The 27,345-nt window shown below is 46.8% G+C and overlaps 3 protein-coding genes across 3 annotated transcripts; all 3 read right to left on the bottom strand.

Annotated features, from left to right (window-relative positions):
- Window positions 1-3: 3 nt before the first annotated feature.
- Window positions 4-10,145, bottom strand: atn1 (atrophin 1). The gene is made up of 10 exons (XM_036538117.1): window positions 9,771-10,145; window positions 7,972-8,102; window positions 7,598-7,699; window positions 7,165-7,281; window positions 4,241-7,068; window positions 3,756-3,978; window positions 2,156-3,533; window positions 1,834-1,977; window positions 1,088-1,268; window positions 4-53 (listed from the first exon to the last, which is right to left on the bottom strand). Exons 2-10 carry the CDS (start codon window positions 7,996-7,998, stop codon window positions 20-22), a joined length of 5,034 nt encoding a protein of 1,677 aa, XP_036394010.1. The 5' UTR covers window positions 7,999-8,102; window positions 9,771-10,145; the 3' UTR covers window positions 4-19.
- Window positions 10,146-13,426: 3,281 nt separating this feature from the next.
- Window positions 13,427-21,157, bottom strand: LOC118784162 (gamma-enolase). The gene is made up of 12 exons (XM_036538217.1): window positions 21,110-21,157; window positions 19,594-19,679; window positions 19,155-19,250; window positions 18,829-18,887; window positions 18,259-18,328; window positions 16,545-16,678; window positions 16,179-16,401; window positions 15,718-15,915; window positions 14,462-14,663; window positions 14,010-14,118; window positions 13,748-13,806; window positions 13,427-13,604 (listed from the first exon to the last, which is right to left on the bottom strand). The coding sequence occupies exons 2-12, from the start codon at window positions 19,676-19,678 to the stop codon at window positions 13,535-13,537; spliced, it is 1,305 nt and encodes a 434-aa protein (XP_036394110.1). The 5' UTR covers window position 19,679; window positions 21,110-21,157; the 3' UTR covers window positions 13,427-13,534.
- A 1,470-nt stretch (window positions 21,158-22,627) lies between these two features.
- Window positions 22,628-26,808, bottom strand: mlf2 (myeloid leukemia factor 2). The gene is made up of 8 exons (XM_036538279.1): window positions 26,010-26,808; window positions 25,252-25,363; window positions 24,935-24,970; window positions 24,773-24,826; window positions 24,488-24,616; window positions 23,422-23,581; window positions 22,977-23,207; window positions 22,628-22,711 (listed from the first exon to the last, which is right to left on the bottom strand). Exons 1-7 carry the CDS (start codon window positions 26,051-26,053, stop codon window positions 22,990-22,992), a joined length of 753 nt encoding a protein of 250 aa, XP_036394172.1. The 5' UTR covers window positions 26,054-26,808; the 3' UTR covers window positions 22,628-22,711; window positions 22,977-22,989.
- Between the last annotated feature and the right edge of the window lie 537 nt (window positions 26,809-27,345).

Raw genomic sequence — 27,345 nt, 5'->3', positions numbered from 1 at the left:
CCCCCCCCTCTCTGCTCCCTCACAGGGTCTTGTCGCTCTCTTTCTTCAAGTGGCTAAAAGACAGAATCACAGACAGAGATGAATCAGGGTGCATACAGAAATATCTATAAATAAATTGGTGTGTGGGGCATTGATTCTGGGAATATTATTAATACGGAGTGACATCCATGAGGTAGGGCAAGCAGCCTATGCTGATGCTGACACAGTTTTACAGGATGAACATTCAGTTTCATAGAACTATGTGGTAGTGGGCCTGTTGTGTTCACAAAACAAGGACGTGCACACACACACACTAATGCGCACACACACACACACACACTAATGCGCACACACACACACACACTAATGCGCGCACACACACACACACACACACACACACACACACTAATGCACACACACACACACACACACGCTAATGCACACACACACACACTAATGCGCACACACACACACACACACACACACACACACTAATGCACACACACTAATGCACACACACACACACTAATGCACACACACACACACACACACACACACTAACGCGCACACACACACACACACTAATGCGCACACACACACACACACACTAATGCGCACACACACACACACACACACACACACACACACACACACACACACACACACTAATGCGCACACACACACACACACACACACACACACACACACACACACACACTAATGCGCACACACACATGCACACACACACACACACACACACACTAATGCGCACACACACACACACACACACACACACACACACACGCACACACACGCACACACACACACTAATGCACACACACACACACACACACACACACACACACACGCACACACATGCACACACGCACACACACACACATACGCGCGCACACGCACACACACACACACACACACATGCACACACACACACACACACGCACGCACGCGCGCACACAAACACACACGCGCGCACACACACACACACATGCACACACACACACACATGCACACACACACACACACACACACGCACGCGCGCACACGCACACACACACACACAAGGCCGGTCCGGCACTGCTGCAGTCACCTGTAGTACTCGTCCTGTGTGAGGGAGTGGTGGTGGTGGTGATGGATCCACTGCTGCTCCAGCGCCAGCCTCTGGATCTGGATCTCTGCGTTCTGGGCCTGCTGCATGGCCTGCAGCTGGTGGGCCGCTGACATGGGGCCCGAGAGGGACGAGGGCTGGGGCAGGTCGCGGAATGGGGCCCCTGGAAGCGAGAGGTAAAACGAGAAACTAGGCCCTTCCTTCCCGCTTTAGAGGCAGATTCTCACGCAAAGCCACACAATACAGTACATTACATTTACATTTATTCATGTGGCAGACGCTTTTATCCAAAGCAACTTGCATGTGAGTACAACACAAGCAAAAAGCCACATAAGGAGCCAACATCTCTAGAGGTGCTGCATGATCAAGTTTCAACAGTTGGCCAGACAAGGTGCAAGCTAGCTGCTAGAGACACGAGTGCATTAAACCATTAAATTTGAATTTTTTTTTAAGGAAAACAAAGTTTAGGACATAAGAAACTGCTTTAGGTGGTAATGTTCGAGGAGATCAGGTGAGTGCGGAAGAGCTGTGTCTTCAGTTGTAGATAAAGTGCAGGATGGGTGTGAGAAGGACACAGTGAGAAGATGAGCTATGCCTTCATGGACTTCGTACACAAAAACAGTAATGCGACGATGCATTGAAAGCAGAGCCGCCAGTAATGTTAGAGTGAAGGGTTAAGCAAGTGTAAAGATGGTAAGACTGGGTGGGGGCACAGAGTGTGTCCTCACCAAAGAGCTGCTGACGGAGAACCTCACTGTCAGTGAGGGGGTGTGCCAGGATGGGGGGTCCCAGAGCGGCCCCCGGATAGGGCAGTCGGGAAAGGGGGGACCCTGACGCCAGCGGGTCCATCAGGGGGTGCACCCCGCCCGCTGCTAGCCGAGAGAGATGCAACAGGGAAAAAAAATTAACAAGAACCATAATTATCGGGAACAGCAAAAACATTCAACATTTTTCCACACATGTCCTTGTAACTCAGCAGCTGCGTTCACCGCGTGAATTCCCTGATGATCGGTATTCCAGCTGAACGGCCACAGCAGCGGCTGTGGGTACCTGTGTCTTGCTGGTGCAGGTGGAGGTGAGAGTGGATGTGCGAGTGCTGGTGGTGGTGCGGCGTCACGTTCAACATCTGAAGCCTCCCCAGGGACTCCCCTCCTCTCTCCCTCTCCCGCTCCCTCTCTCGCTCCCTCTCCCCGGCAGGTGGCCCCGTCCTGTCCCTCTCCCTTTCTCCGCTCCTCTCCCTCTCGGCCACGGCGGGGGACCGAGGCTGCGGAGGGTAGGTTTCAGGGGGGGCGGCCGGAGCTGGAGCGGGCTGAGGGTGAGAGGAGAGGGAGTGGGGGAAGGAGGAATGCACGGAGGGATGATGGAGAGAGGACACGGGATTGGATGAGGGAGGAGGGGGTGGAGCTGGGGCGGGAGGGGCTGGGGCTACTGCGGGGGGCGGGTGGGAGGAGAGAGAGGGAGGGAGGAGGGAGGAAGGAGGAGGAGCAGATAGAGATTGGGGGGCTGGGTTAGGGTTGCGGTTTGCTGGAGCGAGGGCAGGGTTTTGGAGAGGGGGTGGGGGTGGAGCCGGCGGAGGGGGGGTGCCGTATAAAGACACTTCCGCCGCTCCGCCCGCACCCCCTCCGAGGAGTAAGGAGTGAGCATGAGAGTGCGAGTGGGAGTGGGAGTGCGAGAGGGAGAGTGCGGGGTCTGTGATGGTGCTGGCCTGGTACACCCGTTCCTCGCTCTTAAACTCGAACCCCGGTTTTACCCGATCCCTGTGTGCCACTGTGTGAGGGAAACCAACGCCTCCAAGGCCTCCCCCCATCCCTCCCGGCCCTGGGCCACCCACTCCGTGACCTCCGACCCCAGGGCCCCCTTCGAGACCACCCCCGTACAAGAAGCCCAAAATGGCAGCCGCCGTGGCGGCATCAGTGGGCAAGTGGTGGGGATGGCCCAGCGCCGGGTTTTGGAACTGGGGCAAGAAGAAGGACGGGTGGACATGGGGGTGACCGTGTGGATGGCCATGGGGGTGCAGGTGGGGGTGGTGGCCTTGAGCTCTGCTGGCAGCGCCCAGTGGTGACATGGCATGAGGACGGGCATATTCACTCAGCGTCCTCAGCGCAGGGGTGTCTGGACCCAGATAAGGCCCCCCTAAACCTACCCCTAGAGCTCCCTGGGGGGTGCCCATTGCCGCTGAGGCACCCCCCATGGAGGGCAGGAGCAGGGAGTGAGAGAGAGAGGGGTGCAGGGGGTGGGAGGGGTGGAGGGAGTGGGAGTGGGGTGGGTGGTGGGAGGGGTGGTGGTGATGCGGGGGAGGGTGGGCGGCCGGGTTGCTGGCAGCGGAGGAGGAAGAGGAGGAGGGGTCTAACAGTATGGAGGAAGACGGGGGGAAGAAGAGAGACGAGGCTGAGCGCCCCCCTCCACTAGAGCTACTGTTATTGTCCTTCTGTGAAAGAGAGAAGAAGAGGGGGAGAGAGAGGGAGAGAAAAATCAATACAGCACAAACACTGACTGAACACAGGCACTGCAGTGAAAAAGAAATCCCTCTTTTTCTGAGCATGTTTTTGCAAAACATGTCCTCCGAAACGTATCTCTGTCCCGCCTCTACCAGCCGCATCCTCGCTTTTCTCTGCATCAAATCCCCCCCCCCTTTTCCCCCAAACCTCACCTGCAGGTGTCTCTCCACGTCCCTCTCCCGCTCCCTCTCTTTCTCCCTCTCTCGCTCCCTCTCCTTCTCTCTCAGGTCCCTGGCTCTCTGCTCCACCTCTCTCCTGGCTCGCTCGATAGCCTCATTTCTCTTCTTCCAGAGCTTGGAGCCGTCGAGGGGGACGAAAAGGACATCGCTGCGGGCACAGGAGTTCCCACTGCCCCTGTCCAGCACCCTGTGGAACCTGTGGCCAGACCGTCGCCCTCATTACCCAGAATGCATTAGGTTCACTTACATTATTATTATCACTGAACAGCCAGCAAAAGCCATGTTTCCTTATGTAACAGCTTAATTGCTCTCAAGCGAAATGCGCCGGTTCAATGGCTGACTAAAAGGAAAACTACACCGAGCAGATGGTCTAAACACATTTCTTGGCATGACACACACGGAAAACCCAGACATCAGACGCCCCCCCCCCCCCCATCAACCAATCAATGGTGTCTCACCGTGCTGATTGGCTGGCGTGGATCGGTATATCCACTGGCTTAGACTCTGGGGAGGGGCTTCTCAGGGTAGAAGGTGGGCTCTCGGCCTCCTCCCTTTCCATTGGCTCCATTGGCTCCTCCTTGATGACAGGTGGAGGTGGGGGGGCTGTGGACGAATCAGTGAGCCCCTCTCCAGGAAGGGAGGACGAGCTGGAGGGAGGGACTGAAACACTATTTCCAGGGTTTCCTAGTGATGGAAGGATTTTTGAGTTGTTTTGATTGTTTTGGGGGGAAAGGGAGTGAGAGTGAGTGTTGCTATTGCTATTACTGTTGTTGCTGTGACTACTGCTGCTACCGCTATTGCTGCTGTTATTTGCAAGGTTGTTTGCATTGTTTCCATTAGTGTGATAGGAGGAGCTAAAGGGGGTGTGGCCACTTAAATTGCTATGATAAGGGGAAGGTCTGAACCCTGTGCTGCAGGTGGTGGCTGTGCCCGATACAGGAAGTGGAGTGGTAGCTGTGGAAGAGGAGGTTGATGGGAAAGTGGAAAATCCTGGCATCTGATTGGCTGAGGGGCTGGGGAGAGGGGACAATGGAGTCGGAGGAGTCAGGTTCTGATTGGTGGAATGATATGTTCCTGGGCGTGTGTGATTGGCCCCGAGATTAGATGGGGGGAGGGGCTGTGAGAGGGAGGACGGAGGTGGGAGAGGAGGCGGAGGAGGGGCGGGGTAAGGGGCAGAGGGAGGTCGAGGGTGACAGGAGGAAGAGGAGGGAGAGAGGGACGGTGGCTGGCTGCCGCGATTCGAGTAGAGAGCTGATGAGCCACTCTCTCGCTCTCGCTCCCTTTCCCGTTCTCTGGGCTGCGGCGGGGCTGTCTGGTTGGGGTAGTGTGGATGGGAGGAGAGGGGCAACTGAGACCCTCCTGGATAATCTCGGCCCAGGCTGACCCCTGTGCTGGTGGGGCTGGGGTATTCTCTGGTTGGGGCTGGGAGGGGGACAGAGGAGGGGGGGACAGCTGGGGGGTACTCTTTCGCCCCTGTTGGGGGGTATTCTCTCAGAAAGTGGGACGCGAGGGTGTCTGTGCCAGAGGAGGAGGAGTTTTGAGAAGACTGCAGCTGTGGCTGCTGTTGCTGTTGCAGCGAGAAGTCCATGGAAGGCGGGTAGTCTCTGTTCGAGGAGGCCGGGGGCTGAGGAAGGGGTGCCAGCGAAGGAGGGGGAGGATGGTTAGGGTTGCCGTTTTGGGGTGAAGTAGGGGCATCACGGTTAAGCAGCGGGTTCGGAGGTAACCCACTTGTGGGTGTGGCAATGTTACCAGAGGGGGTATTGTTATTGCTCGGGTTGCTGTTTCCCGATGTCTCCCTCAACTGGCCTGCAAACTCCCCCCACCTACCCTCTTTCTCTTTTGGATGGCCACCTGCACCAGAGCCAAAATCACGCGTCGGTGCTTGGTTCTGATTCTGCAGGCTGAACTCTCTTCCTGTTTCTCGGTCCCTTTCCCTGTCCCTCTCTCTGGATGGAAAGCCTGGCCCAAAATCACGAGCTCCTGACCCAGACCCCTCCCTCCCAGAACCCTGCGAGCTCAGTCCAGAATAGTCTCGGCTCTGGCCGACTGTCAAGCTCCCAAAGTCCCTTCCTTGGTTCCCATTCGGACCTCCGATGCCGCAGGTGCTTATGCTAGTGCTGCTACTTATGCTGGCACCACTGCTGCTGATGCTGACAGAAAATTCCCTACTGATGTCTCTCCCACCAAACTCCCTCACCCCTCTCTCCCTCTCAACCCCCCTCTCCCTGTCCCCAGCTGCGTACCTGGGGAGGTACTCCCTGTGGGGGTGGGGCAGGTACGGAGGATGGGAAGAGTGCCGAGAGGAAGGGGGGTTGTAGACAGACGGCAGCTGCTGCTGCTGCACCGGGGGATGCTGCTGTTGTGAGTGATGGTTACCGGGGTAACGAGAGAACCCCCAGCTCCCGGGGCCCGAGGTGCCTCCCCCTCCTGACCATCCAGTGGGGCTGTAATGGTGTGAGTGGGGTGGGGGTGCCGGTTGGGACAGTGGGGTGATTTGGGGAAGCAGAGAAGGGGGAGCCGTTTTGTCCACAGCTTTGTCGCCCCGCTCTAGCTTGTCCGTCTTGGAGTCCGTCTGTAGGTTTTGCCCCAGTTCCAAAGGCTTCAGAGCAGGGGGCGGAGGCAAGGCCGGAGGATGGGGGCCGCCAGGGTTAACATGCGGGTACTCCGCCCCACCCACTACCCCCTTGGACACACACTGAGCGTTAGCTTTGGAGCTGCTCCGGTTGCCGCCGTGCACGGTCTCAGTACTCGGGTAGTCCATCTTGTTCAAAAGTTTCGAGTCCAGAGAAAAGTAGGACTTCCTGCTACTGTTGTCGTTTACTGAATCCCCTGCTCCGCGAAGAGAGGGAGCCAGAGACGAGGAAGGTTTTAGGACCTGGCTATCCTCCTTTCCTCCATCCCCATCCCTCCTTTCCCCGCCTCCAGTCTCTTCTCCCCTTCCTGCCGTTCTCCTCTCATCCCCTCCCGATTTCATCGCGGCTCCCTCCCTTCCCCTGTCTCCCTGTTTTGGTGAGTCAGGGGAGTCAGATTCAGAATCCAAACTGGCCAGAGGGGACGCGGAAAGACTGGGAGAGGAAGAACGGTTGTCCTGGTCAATGTCCCGCCCACTGCTCAAGCTGCTGCTACTGTTTGCTAGGCTCCCACCAACTGAGCTTCGGCTGCCCTGTGATTGGCCGTCTTCATTATCACTCTCCCGCGATTGGCTGGTGCCGGAGGGTGGGGGTGGAACAGTGGTAGAGGTGTCAACTGGATGAGTCGAAGTTGGGGGGTTAGAGGAGGAGGAATCCTGATGAGAAAAATAAGGGCACAGCTTTTAATACAGAGCAGGCGTACACCCTTACCAAACTGTACCACACAACTGCACATTTAATGGTGGACTGACCTGCACTTTCTGTCTTTTTGGTGGGGGCACAAGTCCCTCTCCCTCACTCTCTGATGAGTCATGGCCTTGGGATCGGCGATTGACACGTCCACTAGCCAAATCTTCTCCAGAAGCTCTCTGCCAACAGGGACAACAGCATTCGTGAGATTACTGTATCAGTAAGCCAACAAGTGCAACCATATATAAAAAGTGTGTTTGAGACAGTTAGACAGATTTAGACACATACAAAAATACAGGCAAAAATAAATATAAACCCACACATAAACAGACACAGTCAACAGAGTAGACATTAAAACATTATACCTACCACTGAAAGGTTGGTGAATGACAGATATGACAGCGACTCAGACACACGTGGAACATTCAGAGAGGTCTGTTACATGTTAAAATCAATACACCCGAGAGCCACAGCAACAGGGCGGGAGAGACTCACCGTCTGCCTGTCACTTCGTTCAGCACGAGAGGGGCTGGGGTGAGGACGTCTGCCCCTCCTCTCCTCACTGCCCCCCCGTCTACGCCCACTGCGCATGGGCATCTGGAGGGAGAGGCAGAGGGGGCAAAAGTGAGGTAGTGCCGGGGGGGCAGAGGGATTTGGAGAATGAATGGGGGAGATCAGTATCGGCACAGAATATGTCTGTCCGTGGGCACTCGGCTAGCAATGCTGAAGACGATGTGACCTCACCTCTCTCCCTCTATGTACCGCTACACTTATATAAGTGACACTGCGCCTGGCAGTCTTCCTGCCATTTCACCCGTCCCTATGCAAAAGGCACACATGGTAACCATGCAGAGGTGCTAAGATCTCACCGATTCTTTGTGAGTTCGAGTTTTCATTTTTGACGTTCTATGCTGTCCATATCTTCCCACTAGCCATTACAAGACGTAAATTGGGGACCTGGTGGTTCAAGGAGGGCTGGGCTTTTTTTTTTCTTAAAAACCTGGAAAAAAAACATAAAACTGGGATCAAAACGTGGCTTTAAACTGGAGATACTGCTGCATATTTTTTGGCTCATTCTGCAAATCAACGCAGTAACAAAATCCTTGGTAAATTCATTAAATATGAGTTCCCTGCACTTTGTAGTTACCCGCTAGACATTTCCAACACGGTTCTCAAATATCAGTTGTAATGAATTACAGACACAAGAACAGAATAGCACAAAACATTGCTCCACATCACACTCACACACTGTGCAACACAGTGCACTCCAGCAGAAAGCAGCGCAGACACCCCATTCACCTGGACCCGTGTTTCATTCATCTGTTTAACGGGTGTTCAGTTATTTAAAAGAGCTGCAGACAATTTGCAACCAAACATGTACAATGAGGCTGGGTACCGGCAGCTCCCGCCCTGTATCCTGAAATGCAGTAGAAACACCGCACACCTTACAAGTGTGACAGAGGTTAACTCACATCAATGAGCCACACAAGTGCACTGAAGAAAGTAACACCCCTCTCATGCTTAACTGATTCAAAACCACATTGTTTATCAGGAGTGAAGGTATGCACTGTGAACTCCTAACTGACCACACAACATGGGTAACTACAGACGGAGGACCAGATAATGATACAGATTTTCACCCAGTCCATGTCTGCACCGGACACACAGACATCATGCACAACAAACATCATGTATACACACTGTAGCTCTGTACAGGCACAGCTGAATGTAGCATATCCTGTATACACTAGTAATTAATGTCAGTACAAGTGTGGTATGCAACCACTAAATAAACAAGAGACATATAATAATTTCCAATGCATACAGTCTGTGATAAATACTATGCATAGTGTCATGCATGCACCACTTGATTGTAGATCCACAATCATGTACAGAAGGCATTATTAACCAATGACACACTGCATAAACACTCTCCATGTCTTTTTTTTTGCTCACAGTGGAGAACAATACATTGGTTCATACAACGTAGAGCATCGTCCATACATACTAACAACATTCCCCAGTAAACACATACACAGACGTGCTTAGTTTAAATGGTGCGAACGCACACACACACACACACACACACACACACACACACAAACACGCCTCAATGCATATGTTCGCTGTCTCTTGATTCCTGCATCTCATACATTAAAAATAAATGTGCGATGCATCGCGGCGTGTCTTTTTGCCCCGAAGTAAGAATGCAGTACTACGGCTTACATCGCCAGCAAGCACAGCGACGTTTCTTTCTTTCTTCTTGTACTTGTTATTGATACACATGCAAAAGCGATACGTTCGTGCAATACAGTATACCTAGCTATATTTGACTGTACTGTACCGACTGTGTAGCAGCAGTGTGCAACAACACACTGTGATTAGAAAAAGGAAGGATCATGTGCGTTCAGCGTTTCTCTTTGACTATTTTTCAATTTAAAGAGGAATTCGGAATAGCGGAATGGAATGGCGAATGGCACTCTACACCCAGTAACTGAAACGTCTTGCTTTTTGGAACGCGGGCGTCTCTCTGTGTGTTGTGCACGTTAACACATAAATCAGGGCATAGTTTAAATATTACATATGTTCGTTTTCGGCACAAAGGGAGAGAGGCTCGCAAACGTGGCCAACATAGCCAAAAATATAAGCATCCATTTTCCCTTCTTACCTATGATATCCAGCGATGCGTGTCCCTTTTCTCTCTCCCTCTCCCTTCCACTCTTTCTTTCTGTCTCTCGTTTGCACTGTACGTTGACATATACTCACATAAACACGCAAGCACATAGACACACACTGAATCACATTGTAGCGGCGCCGCGAATACTGCAGATTTTTTCTGTTTCTTTGGTCGGCGCAAGGAAAGCGGGGTGCCGACGAGGACTGTACAAATTGATGCGTACGGCTGCCTTCCCCACCCCCTTCTCTCCCCCTTTTCTTTCTCCCCCTCTCTCCCTCTCCTCTGTCAAGACGACTTGCACTTTTTTGCGGTCGGTACAGGCACAATCAAACAGAGGGGGAGAGAGATGCACACAGAGAGCGAGGGAGAGCGAGAGAGAGGGAGAGAGAGAGAAAGAGAGAGAGAAGCATAATTTGCATAGATTCTCAAGGAAAGGGGGAGTGCGCGAGGGAGGGAAATGTAAGAGGGGTAGAGAGAGGCCCAAAACTAACAAAAATGGGGAGGGGAAAGAGGGGGAGAGCTTCTTTTTTCCTGTCTTCTCAGTCACTATCACTTTCTTCTCGAAATGAGGCTGTGCTACAACAGATTGGTGAGGGTGCCTCCCCGTGTTGCAGTCTGCAGATTTATCGTAACCTTCTGTTCTTGTGTTTACTGTCATTTGACTGTATTCCTCTCCGTCTCACAGTTGTATCGCGCACTGTGCCATGGCTACACCACAGTGCTACAGCCCCACCCCCTGACAGAGGAATTAATGCTTCAAACTTACTTCGTCAGTGCAAGGTTTACAGAATCCTAACCTCTATCCTAAAAAAATAACTCTAATAATCCACCAATCGACACACAACTTTCACAGCGCCAGAGTACTTTTCACGTACACACCCTACGTAAAGAGACTGTGCGGGAACGTTACTTTAACCCCTAAGCCCTGAAACCCAGTGGATATGTTTTAACAACATTAAAAAATATTTTTCTAGAAGCGTTACAATTCTGTTACTGCACAGTATTAATATGTGTCCAGTCAGGCGGTATTCTAGCCCACCTATCTGCCGTTTATTCAAATAGCCTCCTGTCCCGTCTCCTTTTGTGCCGTAGCCATAGTAACCAGGAGAGAGATTCAGAGAGAGAGAGAGAGAGAGAGGGGAGAGAACGAAAGAGAGAGAGGAGAGAGCATGCGTTACCTTCAGACGTCTCTTGCTCCCTCTGCTGACATTGTAAAAAATAACTCCAATTTGTAACATTCAATTGAAAGACTTGCCTACATTGTAACTGCAATACGATTATGCACATACTGAGCTCACTGCTGATATCACAGACGTGTTTTTTTATATAATACGTCATGACGAGTTGGTCAATGCAACTCCTGCCAAACTAACTTGGTTAGTTGGTGGTTGGTGGTTCTTTCTCTCTATTTGGACAACCTATTTTATTTGCATCCAATGTAGCTTTGATAATGTATCAGGTTGAAATGTAAACGTATAAAGTACGTCACGTTTCTTGTGACGCGTCAAACGCATGCAATTGTTGCCCCACCACGTTAAGAAGCATTTTTTTTTCTTCTTCTTCCTTCTCTATCGTATCTCGACAGAGAAAAACGTTACTTTGCCTTACCTTCCCTAATAATATAATGGGAAGGATGAGTGTTTTGGAAACCTTTTTCTGCATTAACAAAATGTACCGAGCGATCTTATCACCCAGGCATTGCACATGGCTTTATCGCAAAGTTATTGTAAATTACTGTTAATTATTCAATTGGACTTCTCGCGATACTTTATGAACAAGGAAAAAAAAATCCCCGACTGTGTATCTATGGATGTTTTTAAAATGTTTGCTTAGACGAATGGGCCCTCGTAATTATTTAGGAACTTGAACGATTAAATTTGTATTTTGGGCTTTTATGTGCCTGATATAACATACCGGTAAAGCCATCGTTGCCCAATACTCAGACTGAGAGGGATGCCATTGTTAAGACAAAACCGGAAATGATCCCATTTATTAACCCGGTATAACAGGCCCTACTGTACATGCGTATTTCTGTGCGTTATTTTCAGTTGTTACTTTCATTATTAACCTTTTCAGCTGGATACTGCATTGGAAGGCGAAGATTCTTGCATTTGTTAATTTGTTTTTGGTCAATGTTTTAAACTAATTTGAAGTTTTGAAATTGAAAAAAAAATATGATGGCATTTGAGCCAAAAAAAAAAAAAAAAAAAAAAAAAAAATATATATATATATATATATATATATATATATATATATATATATATGTACATATATATGACAACCAAACATTTGATGGTCACCATCTTGGTATCCAATCATTCTAGAGTAATTTTGCTTTTTTTTTTTTTTTGATTGGCTCAAATGCCATCATCTGAATGCCAGATTTAACTTCCAAGCCTCTGTAGTCCCTCGGGTATGGGTAATTTTCTAATGCCATAGAAGTTATCACAGTCCCGGTGTCAGCCAAATTAACATTTGGTCACGCATGAATGATTGCATTGGTTTAATTAGTACGATTCCCCTGGCATAGACATCAAAGTCAGCCTAGAACCATTAATTCTTAAGATGTAGGTGATTTCTCATTTACCAGGGGGCAGCCATTTTGACAATGTCAATCTACAATTGACGAATGTTTACTTGCATTGTATAGCACCTCATGATGTCCCATGAATTCCTATACAAAGTGCTTTGCACCCAAAAATATTTTCCCTAGTCAGAATCGGATCATTTGTGGAATCCATACCAAAATGTAAACAATATATTTTTTCCAAGTTTATAGAGACATCGTACACTTACCAAAATATCAATTTCAATATGCCTATGACTTTTTATTATTGCAGCAAAAGCTACCAGCTGCTCAAAATGTTTATGACATTTGGCTCCATAAAACCTGTCCCATGCAACACTGAACTCGACTGTCCAACAGAACCATGTTACCAGAGGTTTTAGCTATCTTAGCCTGTACATTATGACGACTGTATAACGAATATTTTCCTTTTGTGTTAATGAATGAAAAAGTCCCAAGTGGCCAGTCAAACCAGTTTTAGCCCGTTAACTGAAAAGCGATGACACCAAGCAGGCCGTTGTTGAACTTCATTGTTTCTCAGAGAAAAGAAAGCCTCTGGACCGCACACAACAGAAGCAGACAAGGTAATGAAGTTCAAGTTATCATTATAAGTAATTATCTCTTTATTTCATAATTCAGTGGCAAGCCTTGTATATTAATAATAATTCTACTGGCATAAGGTATAGGGTAAGGGGGATACAGCAAGAGGTAAACGAGAGTGGGTCAAAGGGTCAGAACAGCAATAGCCGAAAGAGACAAGAAAGAGGAACTTTGAAGTGGGAGAAAGATACAGACAATGGGGTGATTGGAAAGCAAGAAAGAGGGCAATAAAGAGCGAAGGACACTGGGGAGGGAAACTGTGAATGAGACAAAGTGCTAGTCTGCATAAGAAGTGAAAGAGAGACAGAGACTGTGCGAGACACTGTGAATTTTTCTGAAGTAAAGCAGTCGGTCTATGTGCATATCTGTCAGGCATTCCAAATGATCAGTCAGTCAGCGCTTCTGACTGTGTGTGCCCCCCAGTGATTCAGCAACTATTTGGTGAGGTGTCACTCAGTGAGTCAGTGTGTTTGTCTGTTTCTTTTTTTTTTTATCTGTGCTTCTGAGGGTTCTCAGTCTGCTCTTGCCTGTAATCTGTTAGTAAATTCAAGTGATTTCATGTGTCTGTCTCTACGTCTGGGTGCCAGTCTCACAGAGCACTCGGATTTCGGAAGTTGTGCCCAGCAAAACGTGCTTGATCACCCAACTCCTCTTCAATCCTGAGAGAAAGATAGAGGTAGAGGGAGAGAGAGATATAGAGAAAGTAAAAATAAGAGCCATGATCCACACAGTAGATCTAACGCTACAACACATAAAAAACCGACACTGAGCAGCAGCAAACTTAGGTATTGCTAATGCTGACCTCATCAGTTGGTTGTATTTGGCCAGGCGCTCTGATCTACACGGAGCTCCAGTCTTGATCTGTTTGGGATAATGAAAGAGAAAGGAACTGAGAGATGGGATGCCGGTACATTGGAGGAGAGACAGGCAGGAGCAGGTCTGAAAACCTGACAGTTGGCTGCTTTTTGTATACTCTCAGATAGGGAGAAAAGGAGTCTTTGTCCTCAGGCAATTATAAATTAAGCTAGAAATAGATGAACGTGGAGTTCAGGTCTTGTAGTTACCTGTCCAGTGCAAAGCCCCACCACAAGGTCAGCAATGAAAGTGTCTTCAGTCTCTCCCGAACGGTGACTAACCATTACTCCCCAGCCATTCTCCTGGGCTAGCTTGCACCTGAAGGAGAGGCAACACAACAATACATGTACATTATATCAGCATGGCCTATGAAACAATTCATCCACTCACACACTGGATTCAGATCACGTGCAGCTTGCCCATAATCAGTGAAAAAAAAGTCCAAATGATGCATATGGGATGACTAACAAACTACATGTCGCCAAAAAGTTCCTTCAAGAGGTCAGCGCATCACAGAACGATGACAACACATTACAATGAGATAAATGGGGAGAACACATCCTAACTGGCCTTAATACCAGTCAGTCATTTGGGATTTTTTCCACGCCATTCCATGTATTCTACACTAGCTGCCATTTAGTACTGAAGGTTGATCCATTACGCCTGTATAGCCTCGGTGACGGAGCCGATCTGGTTGACTTTGAGGAGCAGGCAGTTGCAGGCCCTTTCCTCCACGGCCTTCTCTATCCGGCGGGGGTTGGTCACCGTCAGATCGTCGCCCACGATTTGGATCCCGACCGAGGCTGTTAGCTGTGACCATGCTGGCCAGTCATCCTGGTCAAACGGGTCCTCTATGGATACCACTGTGGAGAGGGATGGAATCTTAGTCTGAGAGGTGTTCATGCCATATACACATTTCATGCAGAAAAAGGTCAAACTCCAAAACTCCAATATAGGTAAAGTCAAAATGATATGAACCTTTTGGACACATGGGGCACCTGAATGTGGGGGTGAATGGGGGGGGGGGTACTCAGTCTTATCACTGTAGTGCTTTGTCCTTACCTTTTACTAATAAATTAAAGTGTGATGTTTTTTCATCACTACACATCACCAGTGTGCGCTTATTAACAATACCAAGTACAGTGTGTAAAAAGAGAAAATGTTGTATTTGTCCCTCAAAATGAAAAACATAGTCCCATAGCATAGTCAGATTAAATGCCCTGTTCATTGAGAGCATTGTGTGTATTCTGACCTCAGATAACTGGAGCAGTCAATGCTTCAGTGATCAGTACCATTAATTTATCAAGTGGCATACAGGAATGTTTATACTGAACATGTGACTGACCCGCCATATAAATAGGTGAAATAATTGTGAAATACATTGCTAAAGTGCCTGTTTGGCAAGACAGAAATAACCCAACCCTAAAACAGTCCTTTTTGCCCCTGTTACACTGAATTGAACTGTACCAATTGAGTACCTGACACAAATTCTAGGCTTAGAGGTAGACCACGCAGCAGGCGTTGAACAGAGATTCAGACATTCACACCAGGATGTTGGACAGTGGATAGGAACGCAGACATACAAACACTCTAAATATTGTGGGAGTACTGAAAAACATTATGCAATGAATAAATGGGGAGGCAGTGTAGCATAGTAGCAAGGAGAAGGGTTCATAACCAAAAGGTTGCTGGGTTGATTCCCCACTGGGGCACTGCTGTTACACCCTTGGGCAAGGTGCTTAACCTACAGTTACCTCATTAAATATCCAGCTGTATAAATGGATGTAACATGTAAAAATGACAACATACGTAAGCCGATAAGCAGATAAGAGTATCTGCTAAATGACAATAATGTAATGTAATACATTGTAATAAATACAGACAAATACGTGGCTAAACACACTTAAGCAGACCTACCTGGATAATCATTGACAAATCCCTGGTATATCTCTGACAGCTCCTCGGCAGTGATGTGTCTGTCCGGGTTGGGAGGGGATTTGAAGTCCAGGTCGTATTTCCCGTCGCGATAAAATTCTGACGCTGCGACATCCATCCCGATCACCACCTTGTCTGTGAAACCTGCTTTCTCTATGGCTGTTTTCAGCAGCTCCAGAGCTGAGGGGAACCGGAGAGTCAGAGAGGTACATTAGCACAGATAGGGTTCCCTGTCCTATCACCTGATCCATTTCCCTGCTCAATGTATATTACATTATTTTTTATAAAGGGAAGGAGGAAAATGCATTAACTGATTTGGCGCTCACACAGACGGACAGTCAAATGCACACCACACAGACACACACATACAGACACACACACGTGCGCAGGAGATGAGCTGGTCAGACGTAACTAAAGCCGTGTCCAGTCAGGCTGTCTCGTACCCTCGCTGTTCTCCACGATATTTGGAGCAAACCCGCCCTCGTCGCCCACGTTGGTGGCGTCCTGGCCGTACTTTTCCCGGATCACCCCCCTCAGCGTCTGGTAGAGCTCCGCCCCCACGCGTAGAGCTTCCCGGAAAGACTCCGCCCCCACTGGGAGTACCATGAACTCCTGCATGGCCAGCTTGTTCCCAGCATGGGACCCGCCATTGATCACATTGAAGGCCTAAGAGACAGGAAGAAAAAAAAACTCACTAGATTGAACCTGGAATGACAGTAAAAATTCAATAAAATGTTGACAGCTAATATTACTATTATGGTTGCTGCGCCCGGTTACATTAACAATGTCAAAGGCTGTAATGGGCTTACAGGAACAGGCAGAACCAGCTCTGTGTTTCCTGCAAGGTCAGCGATATGGCGGTACAAGGGGACGCCTTTCTCTGCTGCGCCAGCCTTGCATATTGCCAAGGAAACACCCAGGATGGCATTTGCACCAAACTGAGCTGGAGGAAGCAAATGAGAAAAAGAAGGGAGTCATAAAATATTTGTAATTACTCATGGTGCTTTTTGACAATTGTTACATTGAAAATGAGCTATGAGAAATAAAATTTGATTGGTTGGTATTGTACAAACGTGACTTGTACTGATAACCCTGTCTATTCTGACACTATGCTTAGTCCGTGATGTTTAAGTCACCAGCATACAATGTGAATTCACAAACACAGGCCTAGGACTAGTAGTTTGCGCCTTTATATACTAAAAGGCATTAGAAATGCAACATTTGTATATGAGGTTAACATTTAGCCAGAAATACGTGTTTAGTGATCAGTGTTAGATGTTCTCCACAAAATGACTCATGACATTTAAGTCACAAAATCCTCATGGCCCACCTTTGTGTCATGGTCACTGGTGGCACTCCTTATACTGATGTTGTTCTTGTACAGTCTTACATGTAGAAGCTGTCACATGTTTTCTCTCACTACTAACCATGGCTGTAAAATGAAAAAACCTTCATTCTATATGCACAAACCAAAAATGCTACCGCTGCAGATGAACAGGTCACAAGCCGTAAACATGCTGACAGTGGTATTGTCAGTGTCAGGGGTGGCCAGACAATTTGGTGTGCACGGGTGGGGGGGGGACAACTTCACATCTACAAATGCACAGCAGATGGAAACAGGTTCAGCCCGGGACACCCTGGCTTAGTGCCTACACCTGGGACACGTTTTGAACTGCGGGGCTCTTTTAGAAGAGTGGAGCGTGCTGGGTGCACATGGTGGACACACACAATGCTGAAAATGTACTGAAGAAATAAGGACTCCATGACGGTTGTGGTTTTTCTAGACAGTTGAAATAAGCAGACATCCTAATATGTTGTGCATTAATCCTATACAGCCTATTTTAATAAATAATGAAAATGACCATACAGTTATGTTTTTTTTTCGATTTTCTTTTGAAATCATGTCGTGTTGCGTTTGTAATGCCTTTCAGTATTTTACCAAGCATTCAATCATTTGGGAATCAGGATCAAATTGGTGATTTACAATGATGGGACACAAGCTATATTTTACAGACACTGACTGCCAGATTCTCTAAAAGCACAGAGGAAGAGTGCCTTTGATTTAAACCGCTTACAATATCTTAGACCCAGTTAGATTGTGGGAGGTATGTATCTCCAGTGCAATGTAATCCAGTACCATGGCTCCATTATCAATGATGATCTGATAGATATTTCCTTTGATTGACAGAACCCCCACACTGACAGAGCAATTCAAATTCTCACAGTAAATGTTAGTAATAGATTGCCATTTGGTTTTTGTTGAAATTAATACTTTTTATTCATTTATATTACTTTTGATTTTGTTCAGTTGACTATGGACTGATTTAAAGTGACTAACAACAGGTGCTTACATCCTCTAATTATTGTCAGGAAACTGATGTAATTTGCTAACTGAAGTTATCACCTATGATAAACTGGAAACTGGAAATCGTTGTGTATTCTTAGCAGATTGAATATGGCATATGTGAGATAATTTAAGCTTTGTATAGTATGGTGTAGTCTGCATTGAACTATATAACTCACACTTATTTTCTGTTCCATCCATTTCAATCATCATATTGTCCAGTTTCTCCTGCTCAAGAACGCTGATCTCCTACAACAAAAAACCCAGCACAAAATCACACCCCTCCTGCCCCACATTACAACACTCTCGGAAATGTCAGCCTTGGCATAACACACACCCATGCTGGACACAAAATCTTCCCTGGCATTCACAGTTCTGTACAAAAGTCTTATTAAATTAGCTACGCAACACAATGTTAAAATAATGGTCCTTGTGTCTGTCATATTCTGAAAAATCTCAGCGCAGCGAAAAGCATAGTGTAAAATCATGTTGGATAAGGGACTGCATTGGTCTGCTGCATAGAGGTCTGATGCGCTAAACACAGAGGTAGCAAGAGGGATGCACTGTTACATATAACATGTCTGTAATTTCCCCTGTGTTCAGAGACATGCATGCCAGGCTGGACCTCCGTCATTTGCCACTCGGCCTTTGTCACGAGCCCGTGTGTAAAAGCTATCGCGCCGCCGCCAGGCATATGCACGGTCACGTGGCTGTAACACAGCGGTACTGCAGCTGCTCCCTTAACTCACAGACTGGATGAGGGCGGGTCTGATGGTGTCGTTGATGTGAGCCACGGCCTTGAGCACGCCTGCAGGAAGGACGGAGGGTGGGACGAGGGAGGATTAAAAAAAAAACAACAAGGAGAGAGGGAGGTAGGAGGATAGGGGTACGGGAGGAAAGACAGTAAGGGTTGGAGAGGGCGGAGTTAGTTTTTTTATCCAATAATAAATGTCAATAATGTAATCTGTAATGTGAATATTACTGAGATCTTTGATAAGATATTGAAGCTGGAGTTCAAACACTGTTCAGGAACCTTCTTACAGCTGACTCCTCCTGCCTTTTACCCTGGTCTCACCTTTGCCTTTGTAGCGACTCTTGTCTCCATCTCTCAGCTCCAAGGCCTCATAGATGCCTGTGGAGGCTCCGCTTGGAACCGCAGCCCTGAAAAGTCCTGAAATGGAGAAGGTTTGTCATTAGTCAGATGAAAGGTAAAACAGGAAAGCTATTTTCACATTTTGAAAATTACATGAACATCTATAGCCACGAGGCTTCCACTTAATGGAGTAATCAATAATCATAGTCTGATTTGGAGTTTGCTGTATAACTGTATGCATGAGCAAATAAATGTATATTTTCACTTATCTATAAAGCCATCAGAGTTAATGAATGCGTCATGCACTACTCTTGGGTGTTAGTTAATGCACACTAGCAGAGACCGTTGGCAACAAAATTCTTTGTCACAGTTTCACCACCAATTACTGGATTGACTGCCAATGAGACAGTTAATTGCTCACCTTTCTCCGTGTGCAGGTCCACCTCCACTGTGGGGTTTCCCCTGGAGTCCAGGATCTCCCTGGCTACAATCTTCACTATAGACATCCTGCAGAGAAGAGACACACACAGTTAAATAGAGACATGGCTCATGTCCAACCCAGTAATGTAGGTTGGCAAGAATAATTTCTGCTCGCAAGGCTCTCTGTGGTGTTTGGTTTCCATTGCAACACAGGTCTGCTTTGCATAATTTAACTAATTTAGGCTGTCTGGATGGGCGATTAAGTCACCTGATAGACAATTAAAGTCTACGTGCAATACATTGTAATCGACCAATAAAAACAATATGTAGCAACAACAGCAACAAAAAAGACAAACCTAACTAACCAATGAACACACAAATTCTCATAATCTTATTTAATCTGATTTACACATTCCATGAGCAAGTGACAAATGCAGACCAAATGTACTTACTTATTGAAATTGGTCCCATCGTGAGTGATTGACATTGAGGTTAGGGGAGAATACAGTATGGAAGACTAAATAGAACAATGGCGATGAAATCCTTTATTTAAATTATATTTAAAAACATATTCTGCAAGTCAATGTACTTAGTGTACGGTATGTGCTGTATACCCCCCCCCCCCCCCCCCAACCTCCAATGCTACCTCTGTCTCTCTGCAGAGGGCCATCAGCATAAATACCAAAAGAGCGTGAGATGGTGGGAGAAAAAAAAAAAAAGATGGAGGGAGAGAGGGAATGATGGGTAAAAAAAAATATTCAATTATTAAACCTTTTGCCTCAAAGAAGACTATTCTGAGACTGGCGCAGAAAGGCAGAGAGAAAGAACGATAGACAATCGCCTCTAAATAGAAAAAGACCTGCTTACATAGGGAAGGAATAGGGAGAGGGTGAGGATCTGCTGGGTTTTCAGAGGAAATGAACAGATGCTTGGACACAAGCTGACACGCATGCACACACAAACACTGACAAGCTGACACTGCTCTCTCTCTCACACACACACACACACACACACACACACAAACACACAAATACTGACAGCCTGACACTGCTCACACTCACATACACACACACACACACACACACACACACACACACGCTCACACACCCATACCCATTGGCGTACACTGCACGAAAACATTGACGCATAAATAAAAAAAAAACACACAGATGGACTGGTTGAATTTGCACGAATTGACTAAGCACATAGCTGTATAATAACGCATGTATCAACGAAGCAACAAAAAACGTACATGTACGTATACAATTCCATAGCAAAGCTGTAATGTTCATACGCAGTCACACAAGGACAAACACATTCACGTACGCACACACAGGCACACGAACACGCTTACGCAGTGCACGGTCAGACCCGTGCTATTTATTAAATAACTGCCGCGCGCTGAATACAACCACTGAATGAAAAACAACATTGACAGGCTGAAGATGGTGGAGAAAGAGGAGAGAAAAAAAAGAGATGGAGAGAAGACAGGGACAGATTTTCCTTTTTTCCATTACCTGCAGTTTGTGTTGAGCCTTGTAGGGAAAACGAGAGAATGTGAGAGAATGAGGGAGAGTGCAACGCAGGGGAGGATGGAAAGGGAGGGGGGGTGAGGGGGGGGGCAAAAACGTGTGACAGAGGGGGAGGGGAATGTGTGAGTCACTAGAAGATGCAGAGAAAGAGGGAGGGAGGGAGGGAGACTAGGTCAAGGAGACAGAGAGATGAGAGAGGGAGAAAGGGGTGCAGCGGAGCTGAGCATCAGAAAAAGAAGGCGTGCTATGTTTTCATTTAAAAGTGAACAGACAGCAAAATAGACTATGGGAAGGAGGGGGTGTGAAATGAAAACCTGCAATCCTTACTTATCTACTAAAGTGACAATGCAGTCAGTAGCTGTAAAACATTGCTACAGAGATAGCAATAATATCATTGACTAAACAAAAATAAAAATAAAAAAAAAAAAATTCAGTCACCTCTAGTTTTTCTAATGAAGACAACAACAAAATGTTTACCTGGGGTGAAAAATCTGAATTAGAACATTATTTGCTTTCCTATGGATGCTGTGTAGCAACTGTTGAAAGTGCATATCAAATCCTGCCAAGCTGAATTTGACCGGCAGAAAGATTTGAGATATTTGAACCGGGAGGCAGCAGTCTGAGTGCAAATAGAAGTCCCTTAGAAGGAACAGACTGACAGACAGGGGATAGATCTATGAGGCACAGTGGGAGAAGAGAAAAATATATAATAAAACATCTGCAGATTAAATGGATTACCTTGGAGAAAAACCACTGACACACTGCCCTTGACACCAAGCGAGAGGAAAATGGGAAGCACAGACTAGGGAGGAGGTTGATGAGACTAGAGATGTGTTAGACTAACAGAAAAGGGAATGTTGGAGAAAGAGGGAGAGATACTCCGGGGGGAGTCTGTCTGTGGGGATGAGGGTAAGGGAGGGGTGTGGAGGGGGGGTTGATTGTGATTGGCTAATTTTCTGGTGTGTTCCAGCTGGATGTCATGTGACCATCTGCAGATATTCTCACACTGGGGAACGTGTGTGTGTGTGTGTGTGTGTGTGTGTGTGTTTGTGAGAGAGAAGAGGGGGTGTAGTCCAAGAGGAGAGCAGTATTGACATTTTTATAAGAGACTGCAGGGCCACAGAAGCAAACATCTTGATCTAGCTCTTTACCTGGATCTGACAGAGAGACCACAATAGACCAGTTCATTTTATCTAACAACGTTTATTAATGCTTTTTATTAAGTTGTTTACTAGTCAACAGTGTACAGTTCATCAACTCACAGACATGCTAGTCTCTACACAAACATATATGGACTTTACAGTGTGTGTATACAGTGAGTGTACTAGAGCACTGTAAGTACTTTAGTATGCAGCACTGTACAGTATGAGCATGTGTGTCAACTATACAGTAGGTCAAATGTTACATAGTATGTGTACAGCAAGTATGTGTAGTGTATGTAGTGCCGTGTATTACACAGTATGTATGTTTAATTTATACACAGACAGTCCAGTTATATCAAAGATCAGTTACTTCTTCCATGTCTCTGTCTTAATCTTCTCTTTCACAGCATCAAGATGCTCCTCCTTTCAATCTCCTCTCTTTAACCTACAAAAAGAAATAGATCAAATGAAAGGGAATCCTTCGTTAGTACAATCTGAAATTAACACTACAAGTACCTCACTCAAGTACAAGGATTTTTGCTAATATGCCAGGCTATGTGAAGGAAGGAAACACCAAACAAGTGGAGGTGAGCAAACATGAAATAAGTGGATGCCTGCTCCCATACACCTACACACTGTGCAGCAATACAGCTATCACTGGCTATCCTGTGCTTTCACCAATAACACACAATGCTTTGCAGTCCCCCTACCTCCCTCTCTTGGTCACCAGTCGTAGCGGAGGCGGGTGGGAGAGGGGTGGTGTCTTGGGGAGTCATGGTGGGAAACTGGTGGGGAAGATGAGTCGGGTGGGGCAGGGAGGGCCAGCTGCTGAACCCCGCCCCCTGCCCGCCTGTCTCGGCCGTAGTCCAGCCCCCGGGCGTTTGGAGGGGGGTACCGTCCTGCTTCCCTCCTCCACTCCTCGTCAAACGCCGCGGCCTCACCTGCAGAGAGAGACCGAAACGCATCACCTTCGGTCTGTCCATTTGTGTATCTCTCCATTCTGCCTCCTCATGTCCCTTCACTATTATATAAGATTTAGAAAGTTAAGCAACCAGGAAAAGGATACCACCAGGATCAAGACATAACCCAGAAACCGAGACTTTGAGCTGCACAAAGTGATTTCATGACAAGAGATGAAGTGATGGGTTTGCTTACTCTCTTCCAAGTTGATGAAGTCCTGCCTCTCTTCGCGATCCCCTGTCTTATGGTTCCGGGACCTCTCCATCACGTGTCCCCGGTCCCAGATGTGGTGTCCGATGGAGAGGCGCTCTACCCCACTCTCGCTGTCCCGCATGGCTTGATGCGTTTCCCGAATCTGATGAAATAAATCCATTACAGATGAGACATGGTGCAGAAAAACAGAATGCTTCCTTTGACACACTCAAGATCCTCTTGAGACAAACACTGTTCACTCTGCCCAGCCAGTTAACTGATGCTATTGAGTGTTTCCTAGGGGTTCTTCCAGCGTGCAACCTTAGTGATATAAAACACAGTAACAAGGCTGGAACTAATTAGACCCTGTCAGACCGTAGTGGGAGGCCACCCCTTGCTGCCTCCAAGACACTTGGACACTTGCTGTGTTCCCACTCAAATCACATTTATAATATCCATAATTTTACAAGGACAAATGTAAGATTTTGTCTTCGCTGCAATAGTCTAATTAGCTGAAAATGTGGCTACCTGGAAGATGGAATTTCAGGAAGAAGACTTTTTTTTTTTAAATATGTTGTCTGTGCTGACACACACTTGCGAGAGCTCTATGCAGAGAATAATTATAGCTAACTCTAGGTGAGTGATGGGCTTTTAGGTGCTGCTAATTCTTGGTCTATCTGAATTGGGATTGGAAATGAAATTCATCCGGTTGCTGTTCCTGCACAAGTCAATTATATCAGCCGCACTGACATCAATACCTTCTTCCTTCAAAAGACCCCCTGCCCCCAACAAGATGTGCAATATTAAACACTTCACTCTGATTCCCAGCTGTAAAATGAGTGAGTGCAATAACAAGACAGTGCCGAATCACCTGCAGAAAATGTTCTAAAATCAGACGTGCAGCTTGTTAGTCAAACTGAGTAGCCCCACTGCCTACAAACATACAAACAGCGAGTGCGGTAGTCTCTGCTGCCATACTCGCACAATGAATCAGCTTCACTCCAATTAGCAGCAGCGACCGGCTCTGTGGGGCCCGGAGGCCTCCCGCTGTGCTCTGCCCTGCTTTTACCCCTCCAGGTGCGGTCCTCATCTCGCTGGTCTGCTGGTACACCTTCGGGGGTCCGGAGTCTGTCGACGAGTAGGAGATGACAGTGGAGGAAGAGTAGGTCTGACAGCTAGGGGAGCCTGACATTCTCTCCTGACGGAGAAGAGAGAGAGAGAGAGAGAGAGACGGGCCGGGAGCTGACAGCGCGGTAACACAAACAGCATTGGAACACACATAAACAGAGGAGAGGCGGGATAGGGAAGAGAGATCAGGGACGAACTGCGGGGGAAATATTCAGAGGATGCGCACCATGTTCTCCATGATTCCTCCCATCATCCCGAACATGTCCATAAAACCTCCACCCTGGGGGGGAGGGAAGACACGGAAGGGGGGTTGAGGAATTTTTTTTTTTTTTCCCTTTTCAGACTTTGAAATACAGCTCAGTGATGAGTCGTAATGTAAAGGACTCACCATTCCCATCATTCCAAAGGGGGTCATGGCACCAGCCTGTTTGAGAGAAATGAGCAGTCAAGACTACAAAGGCTGTAACACGGACAACCGAAGAGGGGCCGTAAACAATGTGACACCGATTAAAGAGGGTACAGACCACAGAAAAAACTGCACTGTCAAACAAGTCAAAAAACATGGTGTGGCGGTGACACAAAACAGCGCTATAATGTCAATGACAATCAGATAAAGATTATTGGACTAACAGGCAAAAAGACGTACATCCACGGTACTATATAAAACATAGAGACACAGACGTAGATGCATAAACACACAGTCACCTGGAGGTGGGGGGTGCGAGGGGCCTGTATCTGAGGGCTGAGGGGATACGGCTCAAAACCAAAAGATCCGAACAGACTGCGCATCTGCTGTCTGTGGGCCGCAAAGGGATCCCTGCGAATCAGAACACACATATATTAGCAGGTCACTGTACATATGCACACCACATAAAAACAAGGCAAGTCAGATGGCATGCAGAGAGAATGAAGAGAGGGAAATACGTGTGTGTGTGTGTGTGTGTGTATGTGTATGTGTACATGCATCTGTGGTCAACATACAACATAACAACAGCTGAAGGTTTTTTTCAGTCAGTCATATACACTGCAGTCCTCAGTCCCTCAATCCATCATTATCATGATTAACCAGTTTGATTTCTCCAGGTATCGTGGCCTTCCATCCATAACAACAGGTCATCAAAAAAGCTAACGTCACGTTCACGTTTCTTCTCAATTTCCAATGTAATTTCAGTCATAAATTTGTCTGCCTGCATTCACACCCAATAGCTGGTGTTGTCATGTCACCACTATTCGTACACTTTGACAGTGAATACTGGGTAATGGTTGTCCTGACCAGTTCACTCAAGATTACACACCCTCAGCAATTTAGCCTTACGCTTACAAGTTGCCCCTTCGCTCTCTGGCACCACTTATGTCTATGACACTTACTATATACTATGTGTAACACTGCTCGCAGGACAAATCTTTGACAGTCACACAAGCTGTTTCTGAAATAACAGTCGTAACATACAATTTCTACTTACATTATGAACGGGCTCTCGTCCATATCACCCAAATACCGAAACATTTTTTTCTTTTTCGCTTCACCAGCTATGAGCTAGCTGCTCGGTTTAGTTTCTGTGTACTTTGACTGAAAGTCCGTTAAAGTTGTAAAATGATCAAACAATCATTTAGAAATTCCAATTGTCGCAATGTTGAGCTCGCTGACTAGCTAGCAAAAAGGCAGTCAGGTACCGTTAGCTTGCTTAGTAGTTCGTGATGTACTACCTAGCTGAATATGTGGCTAAGGTTTACAGTCAACCATAAATATATAGCTGGACACTATACACGATTTCGCATGAACAGAACACGTTCGGTATATTATTATTTCTCTCATTTATCCAACCAAAACATCCACTCAGGTTTGCTAGTCAACCCCGTTTATTGTTGTACAGTTACCTAGATGAATATTTCAATAGTCTTTATCCATGAGATTTCTGGAAATCTCATAATGTTGTAGTGGAAGAGTGGTATTTATCTGCAAACTTCCTCAAGTACACATTTGAAACCTATTTCAAATTTCTCGCATTTACCATTAGCTAGCTTGCTAGATGGCTGCGATGTATTAATCAAAACGCAAGCCAAACTGACAAAGGAAGCCCGAAACGGTGATTGTTTAAAGGATTTTTTAACGCAGACACTTTTAACATTTTTTACACATCCCGGCACAAAGACATGCACTGTGCAAACAAATGAAAAATATCCAATTTTCGAAAAAACGCCGATAGGCAATATCACAGCGCAAACGCGTCGCTATCTTCTTTTGCTAGGCTACGTATCTAGCTTGCTATGAGAACAGAGCAGGGGGTGGGAACCTGTGGTTTTGACCTATAAATCAGCCGGAAATGGCGTCAAGGCGTGTACACAGTGAGCACCTGGGTTCTGGAGGGATGGCAAAGCATTTTTATATTTAATAAAACATAAAATATATATTTATATACAATAATATTATAAGTTAAGCCTTCAACATACAGTAATAACTGCAGTTTAGAACATATGGTATGATTTTAGTCCCCATTGCAAAAATGATTGTTTACATGATATATGATAGATCTTGTAGTGTCAGTGAGCTATGGGAGTGATTATAATTTATTATGTGCAGTTCATTAATGTCATAAAATAACAACAGGGATGTTTTTTGTTGTTGTTGTTGTTGTTTGTTAAATCTAAAGATAAGTAATCAGTTGCCTTTCATATCAGAGAGTAATAGAGAGCATTGTGCAACCCCCTTGAGAAGGAATGCAGAATTCTACTGCTGGCTCTGTCCAGGACTGCAATTCAAGATGACAACCTGGAAAACATGGCAAAACCCAGAGCATG

The sequence above is a fragment of the Megalops cyprinoides genome, chromosome 10, assembly GCF_013368585.1.
Source record: "Megalops cyprinoides isolate fMegCyp1 chromosome 10, fMegCyp1.pri, whole genome shotgun sequence".
Classification (NCBI taxonomy): domain Eukaryota; kingdom Metazoa; phylum Chordata; class Actinopteri; order Elopiformes; family Megalopidae; genus Megalops; species Megalops cyprinoides.
The sequence above is the reverse complement of the archived record's forward strand: the minus strand, read 5'-3'. Positions and strand labels throughout refer to the sequence as shown.